Source organism: Eublepharis macularius, chromosome 7, assembly GCF_028583425.1.
Source record: "Eublepharis macularius isolate TG4126 chromosome 7, MPM_Emac_v1.0, whole genome shotgun sequence".
Classification (NCBI taxonomy): Eukaryota; Metazoa; Chordata; class Lepidosauria; order Squamata; family Eublepharidae; genus Eublepharis; species Eublepharis macularius.
The window spans coordinates 17,314,272-17,330,518 of record NC_072796.1 but is presented as its reverse complement, the minus strand read 5'-3'; the positions used below and the strand labels follow the sequence as shown (position 1 = coordinate 17,330,518).

The following is a 16,247-nucleotide window of genomic DNA, read 5'->3' as shown; positions in this document are numbered from 1 at the left end:
CAGGTGGCAATGCCCACCCCCACCTTATCACAACTGGCATTAGTAGTGGTGCAAGTGGCAATGCACACACTCCCATCTTAACTCAACTGGTATTAGGAGCGGAGCAGGTGGCAATGCCCAGCCCCCACCTTAACCCAGCTGGTATTAGGAGTTAGCAGGTGGCAGTGTCCACCCTCTCCTTATCACAGCTAGCATTAGGAGCGGAGCAAGGGGCAATGCCCACCCCCCACTGTAACCCAGCTGGTATTAAGAGTGGAGCAGGTGGCATTGCCCACCCCCCTTCACCCAAGTGGGATCAGGAGCAGAGCAGATGGCAATGCCTGCCCCCTTCACCCAGCTGAGAGCAGGAGTGGAGCAGGTGCCAATGCCTGCCCAGTGCCTTCACCTGGGTGGGATCAGGCACAGAGCAGGAGGCAATGCCCACACCCCCTTCACCCAGTTGGGATCAGTAGCAGAGCACTTAGCAAAGCCCACCTCCCACCTTCACCTGTTAGGATCAGGCGTGGAGCAGAAGGTAGTGCTCGCTCCTCCCTTCACCCAGCAAGGAACAGGTGGCAATGCCCACCCCCCCCTTTCACCTAGCCGTAATCAGGCACAGAGCAGAAGGCAATGCCCATTTTCCCTTCACCTGTCTGGGATCAGGAGTGGAGCAAGTGGCAAGCCTGCCCCCCTTTACCCGGCCTGTATCAGACATGCAGCAGGTAGCAAAGTCCACCACCCCTTCCTGTTGCTGAGATCAGGTGTGGAGCAGGTGGCAATGCTCACCCCACTCCTTCACTGCCCCGGATCAGTGACGGAGGAGGAAGGAATGTCTGCCTGCCCACTCTCCCCTTTCTAGAGCCCGTTGTATTTTTCCCACAACGGGCTTTGTTTCTAGTAATGCCATAAAGGTCATCCTCCAAAGCAACCATTTTCCCTGGGGAACTGTTCTCTATGGCCTAGAGATCAATTGTAATTCCAGAAGATCTCTAGCCACCACCAAGGACAAATGGGCTCATTCCTTGTGTGTGTTGACTAAGCTTATAAATGTCATAGAACAAAACGTTAAATGCATCGCAGTGCTGCTGATTTTCTAATCTTAATTTTACGTTTGTTCCCTACATGCACATAGTTTCTATTCCGCTATAGAACTATTTAGGTTTAAAAAGAAAAGATTGTACAATGCATTTCACTTTAACTTCCCATAAGAAGCAAATTATAACATCAGAATCTGAAGGTTGCCTAATATTATAATGGTACTTTCTCCAAAGGGTTCAAAGCATGGCTCTTACTCTAAGTAATCCTTACAAGAAGCCTGTAAAATGATCTGTGTAATATCATTCTTCAGATACAAGTTGATGGTGATTCTGGTTAGCATTAACTTTCATAAGATCACCATCAAGGTAACTACAGGGAAGAGAAGCCAGAGCAAAAATTGCCTGCTGCCTGTTCCCGTAGATCAAAGACTGGGACTCTTATTTCTGCACTTTCCATCAACAGGGGCAAGCAGGTACTGTGACAAATTAACACATTTCCAAAGTAGAAATTAAGTTTGTGCCAGATTATCTAAATGATTTTAAAATCAGCAATTGTCACTTTCTAGTCACCTGTGCAAACGATGGAGTGCTTGAAGATCAAGGGGACAGTTAGAAACACGTCTATTAATTTCTCATTGGCAGTTGCTGCAATCAAGAAAATATAATTGTCTTCCTCTAAGCTCTGACCTCTGTAACAAACACCTTTTTTTTGTTTCTAGGCCCCCTGCTTACTTTTTCATTCTCCTTCCTGTCATATCTCTTTACAGTGGTCAATATACATCCGCGCTGCCGTCCGGAAAGAAAAAGGCCTGCCAATACTGGTGGAGCTGCTTCGAATAGACAATGACCGGGTAGTATGTGCGGTTGCAACAGCTTTACGGAATATGGCCTTAGATGTTCGAAATAAAGAGCTAATAGGTAAGTGCTTTCCAGACATTTTTTAAAAAATAACATTTGATCTGAAAACACTATTTTTGTCTCCTTCTGGCAAACTTTAAATGCATGATGCTTAGATGAAGTTCTTCAAAACTTTAAATATCTTCTAGCATTAGAATGTTCCTGGAAATATTTGCGTCCATTTAAAAATGTGTCATGGGTGCCTAAAGCTTTTTGACCTCAGCCTACTGAAGAAAAGTTTTTGCCTTGATCTCTTCCACTCATTATATATCTCTTCTAAGGAAGGTTTGCGCCAGTCTTACATAATTCTCCACATTAAAGTTTTAAAGGTGTAGGAGAAGTTCTCTTTCGGAGGGCTGAGTACACACTGTGACTTTATTTTGCAGGGTTCTGAATAAAGGGTTAAAAGGATTCTAAGACAATTAGAGCTGCCTGTAGTTAATCCATTTTTCAGATAATGTATCCTCTTGGGAGAAATTGTGTGTGTGTGTGTGTGTGTGTGAGAGAGAGAGAGAGAGAGAGAGAGAACATTTGTAGTTTGGACTTGGTGTTAAAAAAAGATTACGTTGATTGTCCTGGCAAGATGCCAAGGTTGGATCCCTTTTACCCTTCATGCCATTTGTATCACAGCTAACCGAGAAATGAATGCTCTGTATAGATGAATTTGCATCTAGTGATAGTTGCGTGATTTGGGTCAGAATGCTCATAAAATTGTTGTATAAAAGGGGCATGTTTACCAGCCTCCTATTGATTGCTGGGAATTGTACATGGTGAGCATACAGACAGTATAAATTTAGCTCTTGAACTGAAAGATTTGATCTCAGTTGTGGTTACATTTCTGTTCCATGTTATAGATACTGTGGTGGAGCCAACCATCCTCTAAGCCTTCCTACAACTTAAGTGCCTCTTCATTCAACAGAAGAGCCTCTTAAGTTATGAGAAGGCTATTTAGGTTGGAGGAAGTCTTCAAACTTTGTTCAGTGGAGTGGAAGGGTAGTGGTAGGATCCACCCCAGTATATGACCTCTGACTGTTATCTAGAGATGGGCATGAACCACAAAAAAACTGAACCATGCAGTTCGTGGTTTGTGGGTTGCCACAAACTAGGAACCACAAACTCCCACAAACTGGGGCAAGTTCGCGAACCAGTTCATGGTTCGTGGGGTTTAAATGCCCCTTTCTGGCTACTTAGCAGCAGGGAAAGGGGCATTTGATTGTTTAAAGGGTCCTTTCCTGCCACTTGCAAGTGGCAGGTCCCTTTAAACTATTAGCAGGCAGGCGGCGAGGTGGAATCCTTTAAACGGCCCACAAACCCCAGCCTCTCACCTCCCCCAGCCCCCAGCCACAGCCCTCCACCCCCCCCCCGCCAGCCTCAGCCCCACACTTACCTTTAAACTATCAGCTGGCAGACGGTGAGGGGGGATCCCCCCCGCCACCTGCCAGCTAATAGTTTAAAGGGACCTGCTGCTTGCAAGGGGCAGAAAAAAGTTTAAATGGCCGTTTCCTCAGGGAAATGGCCATTTAAACTGCTTTTAATACGAACTAGTAGACCAGTTTGTGGAATTTCGTGGAAACGAGCTTCCACGAACCACTGGTTTGCAAACCACAAACCAGGCTGGTTCATGGGTATTTTGGGGTTATATTCAGGTTCATGCCCATCTCTACTGTTATCCAGTACGTTTATACATTTTGGAGAGGTGGTTTGGCCTGGTACACCTGGCACTGCGCATCTTTGGTTTAGCTCATATGCTAGATACTGCAGTTGGGAAGAGTCTGAGGAAAGTATAAGCAAAACAATAGGGGGAGAGATTAAAATGGCATTATCACAAGTCAACGCTGCTAAATAGTACCATATTCAACTACATCTACATTGTAGTGAATGGCATGTGAATTGGGTGTTAATCTTACTACAGCTGCCCTCCGCATTAGTATTTCTTTGTTTTTGCAGTAAGATTTGAAACTGCAGTGTTATATGTATGCTGTCTTAGCAAATTCAGTTGAGAATAGTAGATTCTCCCCTCTGGCTCTGTTAAAGTTTGGGGTGGGTGGTGGGGGAGGGGGATGAGGACATTTTGATTCAAGGGATATTTTTTGATTCTTGTGCAAGTAGTGACCTGTCAGCACAAGGCTGTGAATTTTCACCAAGAAAAGGAAAAGTCTGTTTTCATTCATCTTCCATTAGATCCATGTTATAAATCTTATTGCTGGAGTTTGTTGTCTAAAAGCACTTTTTTGTGGGCCATCACAATAAATACAGTCTGAAATTCTCCCCTCTCCCTAAAAGGAGACCTTCTGACACCACATTTAAAACATAAGAGGTTGTTTGTATTGACAGTTGCCTGGCTTTAATTCTCCTGTGACTGAATATAGACATTCAAGAAGCTATCTAAACAAAGTCTAGGCCAGAGAGCTGATAGCCTGGAGTCGTGCTCCAGCAATCTTCAGCAGCCTATTGGGGGATTAACAGTTGTTACAGGGAAGTTGTGTTCTTGAGCCTGACTCCCTGAAAGAATAACGCTTTGAGGCATGGCTTCAGGCAACATTGGAAGGTCTTGTGAAATCCATACTTCTAGGATTAGTGTGGACGTGAATGTGGAATACCAGGATTTGGGAGGAAGAAGTTATCCACCTCAGACAGCATTCTCAAGAGCAGGTGACAGGAGAGCATAGTGCCTGAGGATTGCTTTCCCTCCTCACCTGCAGAGGTCTCTTCTGGAAGGGCTTCCCTGGCAGCTACCTCTAATACCTGGGATCTCCATCAACTTGATGTCATATGGGCTCCTCTTCAGATGTAGGTGTATCTGAGTCCAGGTCTTGGGCTATGACAGCCAAGAATGCACTTAAGAACCATTATGGGAAACAATTTATATTTTTTAATAATAGCTTTCTAAAAAATAGAATATGACTGGTCTATATATTCATGCAGCTAAGCAGTGCAAATCCAGGAAGTTGCCGAGGACCGTTCATGTTTAATTCAAAACCAACCTGACGGATGTGAGGAGCATGCAGGAGATAATTGGTGCTCCGTTGCATTCGTTCAGCAATGCCACATCTTCACCAGCTATAGATTTGTATGCTTGGGAGAGCCAAAGCTCGTGTTAAGCAAAGTCCCTGTTTGTTTTGAAGTGATCATTTCATAATATTTTGTGTACATGCTGCATGAATTTAAAGAGAACAGTGTGTTTTATTGAGATGTAATAGACCTGGAAGACAGCTTAATCTTTGGATTGTTAAATTGATACAAATTTACAGACTGCAAGGATGCCAGAAGGTGTTAGTGTTGAAATGTATGATATGTAGATACTTGTTTGAAGGAAGTTCAAAATATATTAGTCAATACTGTCTAGGGTTTAATCTGAGTCAGTATCTATTTCTTTTCTTTTGCCTTGCTCCCTGTCAGGCTTCACATACGTAACACAGTGCAGAAAATCCTTTAAGCGGGGGAGGGAAGCCCCGAGGTATTCCACCAAAAAGATTTATGGGAGTATAAAATAAAACTTTAACCCCCTTTCTTCTTGCTCTCTAGGTAAAATTCGGCTGTTTTCATGCTGCTTACCGGCCACGAAACATTGCACCAAGCTCCTGGAACGGCAGCATCTTCCTGGTGCAATTTCGTGCAAGAACTGCAGTTCTCGCGCAAAATCACGCCAGGAAGACGCTGTCATTCCAGGAGCTTGGCGTGATGTTCTGAGGCTGGTAAGCGGCATGAAAACAGCCTTAATCTTGGGTCGAAGGTAATCTTACAAACTTGAAAACCAAAATAGCCCTACAAATCCCTCCTCATAAATATATTCTTTCCTTTTTTATCACTCCAAAACTAAATTAAAAATGTACACGTCTTTTCCACAGTATCCCTAGACTTTGACACACACACACACTCAGATCCTGCTCACTGGCTTATTTAATTTAATAGGTCATCCCAAACATATTCAGAAGGTGCACACGAGGTATAAAATATAAATAAACACTCAGATGGTCTTGCTAGTCTGTTGTCCTTGCTGCTACCTTTAGTATGCTGCTTGTCCTATCGTTTGACCTTAAAGACTGTGAGATAGCCTGACCCCCCCCCCCCCACATGTACCTCTGGCTGATTTGCTGCTTCTAGAGTCTCAGCGGGTTCTCTCTGCCAACCGTTAATGATTTTGTAGGAAGGACCTGTAAATGATGTCATATTATTTATATGATTGCTTTCTCGGTACCTGAAGCAATAAGAATTCTGTAGGAAATGGAGATCATATTATAGCAAAGATATTTAGGATGCAAACACGTTTTGAATAATGTACGGGAGATTAGTATATACTGCTATAAAAACAAGAGGCCTTTTGCATTTATTCGTTTGGAAATGCCTGTGCAGCCTTTCCTCTAACATTGAATCTTACAAATTGTTATTTAAAAACCCCAAATATTAAAGCAATCCATTAAAAACTTAAAGCACTAGTATCAAACTGAAGAAGGGTTGGCTGCATTACCGGTTTCCCAAGTCAGCCAAAAATAATATCCGTGTGATGTGGGTTGAATGATGAGTCTTCTGTTTCCAAGTCTGTCACTTTTCCCTAATGTGGGAATGTTTGTTCCTTCTTTTTTCCCTTTTTATAAGCCACGATTTCAACAGATGAACAATCCTTTGCTGTATCTTGATTTTAAGGGAGCTTGGCAACCCTACTTAATGAACACCCTACTTCGGTGGTTGTTGTGGATTTCCCGGGCTGTATCACCTGAAGCCCAATACAACCCAGAAAATCTACAACAGCCATCATTCTCCGGCCATGAAAGCCTTCGACAATATATCGAACACCCTACTTCTTCTCCTAGGGTACTGGGGATATGGTAGGGCAACCGTCAGTGGTAGCCTGATGTCACATCTCTCTAGGAATCATTGGAAATTCTACGATAAAACTTGTTTTCCCATAGAGTTTCTGGTGGTTCCTAGAAAGGCATGATATCACTTCAGATTTTCCCTGGAAGTAACATCATGCCATATGCTCAGTTCCATGTTCCCCCACTGCCATTCAGAGGAAACCAGAGCTAGAGGCTGAGAATCGGGGGACTGGCAATCCTACTGTCCACATCCAGTCCTGTAAAGGATTATTTGTCACCCAGTATCAAGCAAAGCCCTGCAGTATCCTCATCCTTGAAAATGTTTGTTTGTCCTAAATCTCTTCTTCTGCTATAGTTCCATCTGCTTTCTTCTACATAAGAAAAACCTTGGTGGGTCAGACCAGTGATTCATTTAGTCCAGCATCCTGTTTCACTCAGCCATTCAGTTGCCCTGGAGGACCAACAAAACAGAGCAGGGAGGCCAAGACCTTCCCCATATGCTGCCTGGCTCTTAGCACTGGTATTCAGCCATTCTCCTCAGTAGCTATGGCTGGTAGCCATTTAAGGGGGCTAGGCTGATGGCTATCACTGTATCCACTGGCATCCAGTTCCACAATTTAATCATTCTTTGAGAAAGGAAGTATTTGCTTCTGAATCTGTTGTCCAACTGTTTCATTGGGAGCCCCCTCATTTTAGTATTACGGGAGAGGAAGAAAAAGTTCTCTCTGTTCACTCCTGTAAAATAGAGTGTCTGGTCTATATAGATTACTTTCCTTCAAAATTTCTTCCCCGAGTGAGTCAAAGACTGATTCTACTGCTGTGGGCTTCCCCAGTCACCACACACAACCCCCCACCCCCCACTATGCACTAGTGCTGTGGATGGATTTTCATAGGTCCAGAGAGGGTAATCTAGACCAACGTAACATATAATTTAGCCAGTTTCACAGTCAATTCATAGATCTGTTTAATGACTTTAAACTATCTAGGACAAAATACATACTTTTATTGCATGACCACATAATCTGTTTCTGTCATTTGAGAAATTACTTCAAATGTTATCAAGTCCAGAAATTATACCATACCTGATGGGCATCAAACTCTTCTCCTTAAATCCCTGGTGTGGAACTGATAAAAAATAGACTTGAATCTTCACTTTGTTTCTTAATATAATGGTGTGATACGAACTCAATGCATCAGTTAAATTACATGGATTGAACAATTTAAAGCAATTGTTGAATTTTTAAATTTCCATATAAAACAGCTTTGCTACTTAGAGATGTGCTGGTGTGGTTCCCTTTTAAGATATTATATATCTTTTGGAAAAGCAACTGTATCCAATATTTTATAAATGAATGCTGATTTTAATGGTAATTAATACCAATTGTTCTTAAATATAATTCAGTGCCCTCAGCTTTCAAAAATGAGAACCGTTAGACGTCAATATTGACATGGTACCCTAAACAATGTTTTCAAGAGTTGGCCCACAAGCATACGAAAATCCAAGCCATTTGGAATGCATTCTAATGCAGAGTTATTCCAGGAGACCCCAGATTTTCTTTGACCGGAGTGACCCTGCACGAGAACACCCTGTTGGGTAACTAAAAACCCGTAACTGTCTGGCATAATATTCTATTAATGATAATGCTTTTATGCAAATAAGCGAAGTGCCAGTGAGATCAGAAATGCAGAACTGAAGTTATGTACATCTCAGTCGTATTGTTTCAAACCATACAAAATGCATAACTGTGTTCATCATGACCAGAAATGTACTCCTTGTTGCTTAGTTCATTAGCTAAAAATCCTAGGTAAACTTTTAGATGAAAATGTACAAACAGAAGTTTTATAATATGTATAATAAAATAACATTTGCATAAACACTGGCACAGCGATGTGCAAGCAGAAACATAAACAGCACACTTCTGCATGTGTGAGATCTTTTGCAACAGCTCGCACTTTCCTCCCTTATATATTATACTGCCCAGAAAACGGTTGGAAGAAGCAGAAATGCAAGAGGGGATACAATGAATTTGAGTTAGCACAAGCGGCAAACAGACTTTTTCTTGCATTTCCTCTTGTGCAAGAGGAAATTTTGCACTGGCTCCAACCCAATACAGCAGCGTTCAATGCTGACTTCTGTTTAATAACAAAAATAAAAATACCCCAATGTTGCAAGTATTTGAGAAAGCTGTTGGCAGTGAACGCCGAATAAATTACTCCCTTCAATAGAGAGTAGTAAAAATAAATAATAATAAATATTTATGCAATGATCTGTGTTGGTAGACATTTTTCATGAATTTTCTTCTGTAACAGTATTATAGCATATCATTTTTCCCCTCTCTGTTCTGTTTTACTAAAGGATTGATTTGCTCAGTAGCTTTAAAAAATTGCCGTTGGGTGTGGTTTTAAAAGGCAGATCTATTAATTTTAGAAATGTAGTGATATTGCTACAGTAGAAGAAAGTTTGATGTATAAATTGTTTTCGCTTCAATAGGCTGTAATTTTAAAGCACTGATGTTTGAATAAGACCCTCCTTTATGTAGCTGTCTCCTCCCAGGTTCAATCTCCAGGTTCTACTTGAGACCCTTGGGGACTGCCCCATAACACGTCAGGTTAGACAATAGACTCAGGGTCTGATTCAGGATAAGGCAACTTCGTGCATTCAAGGGTTTACATGGTGTGGTAGTTCACCATGGAGGCAGATGTAATCATTCCAATTAACATATGTATGGGAGTCATATATTAATGTGTGATGCAGTTGTTTTAAGCTGCTGTTATGGAAGTTTATTTATGGACAGCCCAGCTCCAAATTGCAGCAGGAGCATTTGGGGGACAGAGATTTTCAAAACCTTGTCATGCAATGCCATGACATCACTTCTGGCTAAGAACCCGGAAGTGATGTCACCATGTCACACAAGGCTGTAAGTGATTGGGAAAGTTCCAAATTCAGGCCACAAGTGACATCACCATGTTACTTAATGTCTCCCCTCCCCTCAATTTTTCCTCTGCTGCCCCATTGAGCACCAGCAGGAGTCGGGGAGTGACAGCTGGGTTTTACCCCCTATAAGTGGGCAAATGGCAACCCTAGCAAACGATGAAGAACAATCCCCATTCATCTCATAGGTCACCTTAGACCAGCTTCTCTCTCTCCCTACCCCACAAGGTCATTGTAAGGATAAAATGAAGAGGGAGAAAATAAATAACTGTCCTGAGGCCACTGAAGGATGGGATCAAGATAAAGGGACACGAATGCCACAAAACTGAATATTGGTTTTAGAATCCATTTCTAAATCTTACTGTTTTGCTGCAGCATATAAATTCCAGCTCGGTATCACAGAATTTGAGGTTGTCAACAGCTCATTGCGGCACCATTTGTCAGTGTTGGAAGCTGATCCCATAATACCATGGTTCCTGGTTAGGATGCCAGTCATAGCCAGTTTTTCTAGACAATTAATCTTGTCATGATTAAAGGGGGAAAAAGCAGTCCAAACATTATTGCCCTTAGTCATCGAGTGAAAGATGCTCAAGGAGACAGTTTCTAGGTGCCGATTCCCTTGTTGGATTAGAAGTTGCAGATTTGCATTTAGGTACAATGTTTATTTTGAAGTGGGGCAGCCAATAAGACCCCCCCCCACTCACATTGCATGAATAACCTGTTTAGTTGGAGCAACATCAAATATAACCAACTTTATTGTAGCATAAGCTTTCGAGAATCACAGTTCTCTTCGTCAGATGCATGGAGGGCAAGAAGAATTAAGAACTGTAAGAGCTCATGTCTATGACATTGTTATCCCACCTTGTGATATTTGCATTTATAAAAATAATAATAAATCAATTTGCTGGGGAGGGGGCCATCTTATTTGAGAAACCGTAATAAAGCACATACAATCATGTAACAAATCAGGCCAGTTTTACTCGAGCAGGCCCAGGTCTCAGTCTTTCATTCTGACTTCTGTCTAGGCAATCCGTTGAAATGCAACAACGTGTAGCTGTGCTCTGCATTGAAATGTCTTCTGTTCTTTACAGGAGTCTAAAACACTAATAGAGAGTGTTCATAGAAAGGAGCGCTTCTGAGGTGAGAGTGTTTCTGCCTGCAGTTTCAGGCCCTCCAGTCTCTCAGAAAATTGCGCCTTTTTTTTTTTACCTCAACTCTTTAACGCCCTCTAGTGGACCAAGGGTTACACATGGAGCATACGTCAGTGTCACTGCAGTGTGGAGGGAAGAATGTACATCTCCATGTGAGGCTGGCTGCTGCATGTGACTGTTAAACCTAGCAAGAATTGGCCCAAATCATAGTAGCATCTTTTTGTACAAGGTAGTCACTATGCACTGAGGCACTTTTGTGGATGGGAACAAAATGACTGCCCAGTCACAGAGGACGTTAACACCATTAGTTGCTGCAGATATTACTCTAAACTAAACTTTACATGTGTGTGCTAGTGCTGAACATTCCAGATCCCGATTTCTGCCAATTGGAACATGTTGCGCAAATATGCTTGCAATTCTCCCACCCAGGGCAGAGGATCCCCTGCTCTCACCTCCTTCCCCTGCCCCCACTTACCTGGCCAGTGGAGGGGTGTGCCCCCCCCCAGTGGCACGGCGCATCCCCAGGTGGCGCGGTGCACCCTGTCACCCCACCATGCCGTGCTCCCACACCCCAAAATGGACCCATTTCGGGCCAAATTGGGCCCACGGAGGGGGGGATTCAGCCCTTTGGTGAGTGCGGGAGCACTCCCGGGCCACCCTTTGACCCATGTGATGACGTCTAAAGCCTATGCAGGGTAAGTGCCAGGCTCCCAGGCTCCCGCCGGGGGACTCAGGGGACCTGGCAACTCTATGCGCAAAGCACTGTATCATTCTGATGCAAGCTTGCCAGTTTCCCACTGGGAGCAGGGCGTTCCCCAATGCCATCTCCTGTTTCCTGCCAGCAGCAGGAAAAATAACATAGAAGAAATACAATGAAAGAGAAAAATAATGTTTAAAATTGCCACCAGGGAACTAAGTTAGGCCACTTCTGGTGAAACCATGTCATGCAATCTTCTGACTGATTTCCTTCCATGTCCCTGCTCCCCAACTCCCTTTTCTGTACATTGCAAAGATATGAGAATAATTGTCGTGTCGAAGGCTTTCACGGCCGGAGAACGATGGTTGTTGTGGGTTTTCTGGGCTGTATTGCCGTGGTCTTGGCATTGTAGTTCCTGACGTTTCGCCAGCAGCTGCGGTTGGCATCTTCAGAGGTGTAGCACCAAAAGACGAAGATCTCTCAGTGTCACAGTGTGGAAAAGATGTAGGTCATTTGTATCTACTCAGGAGGGGTGGGGTTGAGCTGAGTCATCCTGTAAGAGTTTCCCAGGGTGTGGAATGCTAATGGCGGGAGGCTTCACTGTATCCTGAGGAGGTTCTTTTGCATATGGATTGGTGCTTGATGTGCTAATCTTCTCTCCAGGGCTATTGTCGAGTATAGAGTGTTTTGTTAGCCTGGTGTTTTTCAGAACTGGAAACCATGCTCTGTTCATTCTTAAGGTTTCTTCTTTCCTGTTGAAGTTTTGCTTATGCTTGTGAATTTCAATGGCTTCCCTGTGCAGTCTGACAAAGTAGTTGGAAGTGTTGTCCAGTATTTTGGTGTCCTGGAATAAGATACTGTGCCCTGTTTGAGTTAGGCTATGTTCAGCCACTGCTGATTTTTCAGGTTGTCCAAGTCTGCAGTGTCTTTCATGTTCTTTTATTCTTGTCTGGATGCTACGCTGTGTGGTCCCGATGTAAACTTGTCCACAGCTGCAGGGTATGTGGTATACTCCTGCAGAGGTGAGGGGGTCTCTACTGTCTTTTGCTGATCGTAGCATCTGTTGTATTTTTCGGGTGGGTCTGAATACTGCTTGAAGGTTATGCTTTTTCATAAGCTTTCCCATCTGATCAGTAATTCCTTTGATATATGGCAAAAACACTTTTCCTGTAGGAGACTGTTTTTCCTTGGTTGTTTGATTCATCCTGGGTTTGATCGCTCTTAGGATTTCATTTCTGGAGTAGCCATTTGCCTGAAGTGCGTGGTTTAGATGATTAATTTCCTCATTGAGAAAGTGCGGCTCACATATCCGTCTTGCGCGATCCACTAATGTTTTCATTATGCCTCTTTTCTGTCGGGGTTGGTGATTGGAGTTTTTGTGTAAGTACCGATCAGTGTGAGTTGGTTTCCTGTAGACCTTGTGACCTAACTGAAAGTTTGCTTTGCGGATGACCAAGGTATCCAGAAATGGGAGTTTTCCCTCGATTTCTTTCTCCATTGTGAATTGTATGTTCCGGTGGATGTTGTTGAGATGATTCAAAAACCCCATCAATTCTTCCTCCCCATGGCTTCAAATGATAAATGTATCATCCACAAACCGGAACCATACACTAGGTTTGTGGGGTGCTGATTCTAGAGCTGTTTTTTCAAAATGTTCCATGTAGAAGTTTGCTATAACTGGGCTGAGAGGGCTCCCCATGGCCACCCCATCCATCTGTTCATAGAATTCGTTATCCCTTTTCCACACTGTGACACTGAGAGATCTCTGTCTGTTGGTGCTACACCTCTGAAGATGCCAGCCACAGCTGCTGGCGAAACGTCAGGAACTACAATGCCAAGACCACGGCAATACAGCCCGGAAAACCCACAACAACCATATGAGAATAAACTCCATAATTTACTATAGTCAGACAATGTTTCAGTAGAACAGTATTACTGTACAGAGCTGTACAACTACTGTAATTTGGGATGAGCATGCTTAAGGTGCTGCTGTTTTTGAAAAGTTGTCTACTTTAATGCTTTGTGCATCATTGGCACTAAAGCATTGCAAGCCCCTTGCATTACATAGTATTCCACTCCAGTGTCAAGTGTAACTGAGAGCGGCTGTTTTAATTTACCCAGGAATCAAGATGGGCTGTCTTGGAGTATAAGAAGATCAAATGGGCTGTGAAGCCAGGGCATATAAGCCCTCTATAGGTGTTAAGCCTTCCAGCGTTAAGGCTATTATCCTGTTACAGAGAGCTCCAGAAAAGAAGGTGGGAGCATGTCTCAGTCTCTCCTGCGAGTCACGAAAAATCCAACGTACGAAGTACAACTTGAGATGATGATTTCGGAACTTTATCCAGTGTAGTGAAATGCATTTTGCTGCTGTTAGACTGGATATGCATCAGTATTTTTAGGGATACTGAAATCCTCCTTATTCATCACACGCATGCACCTACACACACACACACACACACACACAGAGGTGTCTTTCATTTGCCAGAACTTCTCTGATAAGCTGACCTCAACTTAAGGACGCTTCAAATCCAAGAAAAATAATTATTAGAGAAAAAAGAACAGCAAGCAACTTGAGTTTACACTTCAAAAAAGAGGGAAATTGTGCTAAGGATATTGATTTAATTTGGGGCCTGTTCTTCCGCTGCAATTAGACATTTCTGTGTCCCATTGTTGGGCATTCCTTTCTTTTCCTGAGTGGTGGGGATTTCCAGGGGCCATTCTTCCAGGTTTGGTCTCCATTGGATGACAAAGCACTGGACATTTCTAGTACCTTTGCTTTATTTTCTAATATACAAGTGGCACCCAAGTGAATGCGAGGAAGCACTCCTGCAAGGCATCAGGGTCCACATCAGGTCCCCAGAGACAGAGACCCTGACTCCATATCCCAGGATGCCTTTGAATTTCAGCCAATTTGCAGATTTGCCTGTCTGCTTCTGTTTCCATCTCTTTGAGAACAACAAAATGCTATTTCTTCTCTCTCACACAAACATACACAGACTTGCTCCCCTCTCCTAACCTGGAGAGAAAGATCTTTTCTCCAAGCTGTGATGGGGCCTTGAACAAGTGTGCTATCAGAAGACGACCACATAGAGATTAGCTCCTATTGATGAAACAATATGGACATTAGAAAATATTAACCACCTTACATCAGTGGGTCTTAATAAGCCCATTCAGTTGTCAGACAACAATCTCACCAGGATATATTTTAGTTTCAGTCCTTAAATCATTACTGTTGAAGTAGTATCCACGAATTCTTAGTCACATTTTAGAAGTAGCCACATAAGAACTTCCTTTCCTTTCTTTTAAATGCCAGTGAATAATAGCAGAACTTGCCTTACTTTGGGACAGAAATTGTGGATTCCAGCTATATTTCAGATGAAGAGATTTCCACAAAGAGAGACACTCTCGTCTTAGGGAAGACAACAATATGGATGATACACTGGAATACGATTTTGGTGACCCATCTTTGAAAGGGGAAATGCTAGAAGAGCTGCAAAAGCTGGGCTCACTATCTAATTAGGACACCGTCATATTGGAGAAACTGAAATTAAGTAGAGACCCAATTTATGAGTAATGAGTTCTGTTTCTCTGGTTCCTATCCCGCCAGGGTCATCATGTGTTCCACTATCCAGCTCTCCCAGTTCTCCGTGCAGCTACAATGTGGATGTTGCTGGCATCCTAGATAGTGTTGCAAATTTAGAACATGGTGTAGAAAGATCCCTTGAAGATCTTACTCGAGGAATCTGGGTTTCTGTGCTTCCTAGTTTCTTTATTCTCCTTCTCTATACCTTTTCCCATTGCTCTAGTCCATTGATCCTTTTGGTTTTCTTCTCAGTACCTTTTCCAATGTTGATATCTTTTATGATCAGGTGACCAGTACCGTACCTAATACTTCAAGTGTGGCCTCACCATCAGTAATTGGTAGATTAGCAAGTAAATGGCACAGAGATGAAGAGCTGCATAGGAATATGGGAGATGATCACAGCCTTCCGGTTCCCCTTCAGTGTCCACTTGCACAGCTTGTGTATAAAGGCAATGGATGAGGGTGCTTTATAGAAGGCTGCGGGACTCCTACACACGAAGGTGTAACATCCACAGTCTGACTGGATCGAGCCCTAACTGATTTCAGGTTTAATTTATGTAAGGCAGCCAAGCGTCATAAAACTCTGTGCACATTTGTTTTTCTACCAAAGACAGATTAATCATGCTAATGGCTTCGTGCAGAATTTCCATTCTAGCTAATTAGAAGATGTGTGATCACTATACCATGGCCTTTTCCCCTGCCAAGTGATAGGAGGCTTGGTTTTGAAAGATATTTGCTTTTTATCATAGCGGTTTTATCAATTCCATGCTGAATATAAAACCAGCTGTTATTAAATGGATTATTTGTAAGCCTTTTCAAAAAACGTTTGTTCTGGAAACCAGTAGTTTATGTGTGTCTAAAAGTATGCTTTAAACAGAAGGATGATTGATGTCTACCACCATGACATTTCTGTATTCAGTGTGTGTTTTGAATAGATGCCCACATATACTAGTGATGTGATTGTATGACAGCGTTCAACATCTCAAGAAAAATGATAGAAACAAAGATAGGATTACACATTCCGAGATTAAATGTAGAAACAACATTGTACGTTGATAGCTAAGTTTTTCCACTACTTCTTCCTTGTTTTCAGTCAAAAATGCATCAGAAAATTTGGCACTGTCATTAACTTAATTAGCAAAGCTAGGAGGTGT

At 42.7% G+C, this 16,247-nt stretch overlaps 1 protein-coding gene across 1 annotated transcript in view; it reads left to right on the top strand.

Annotated features, from left to right (window-relative positions):
* CTNND2 (catenin delta 2) overlaps positions 1 to 16,247 on the top strand; it is a 303,251-nt gene that overhangs the window by 235,971 nt on the left and 51,033 nt on the right. Inside the window, exon 10 of the mRNA XM_054985091.1 lies at positions 1,784 to 1,934. Within this exon, the coding sequence (XP_054841066.1) occupies positions 1,784 to 1,934 (151 nt within the window). The remainder of the gene's footprint in view (positions 1 to 1,783; positions 1,935 to 16,247) is intronic.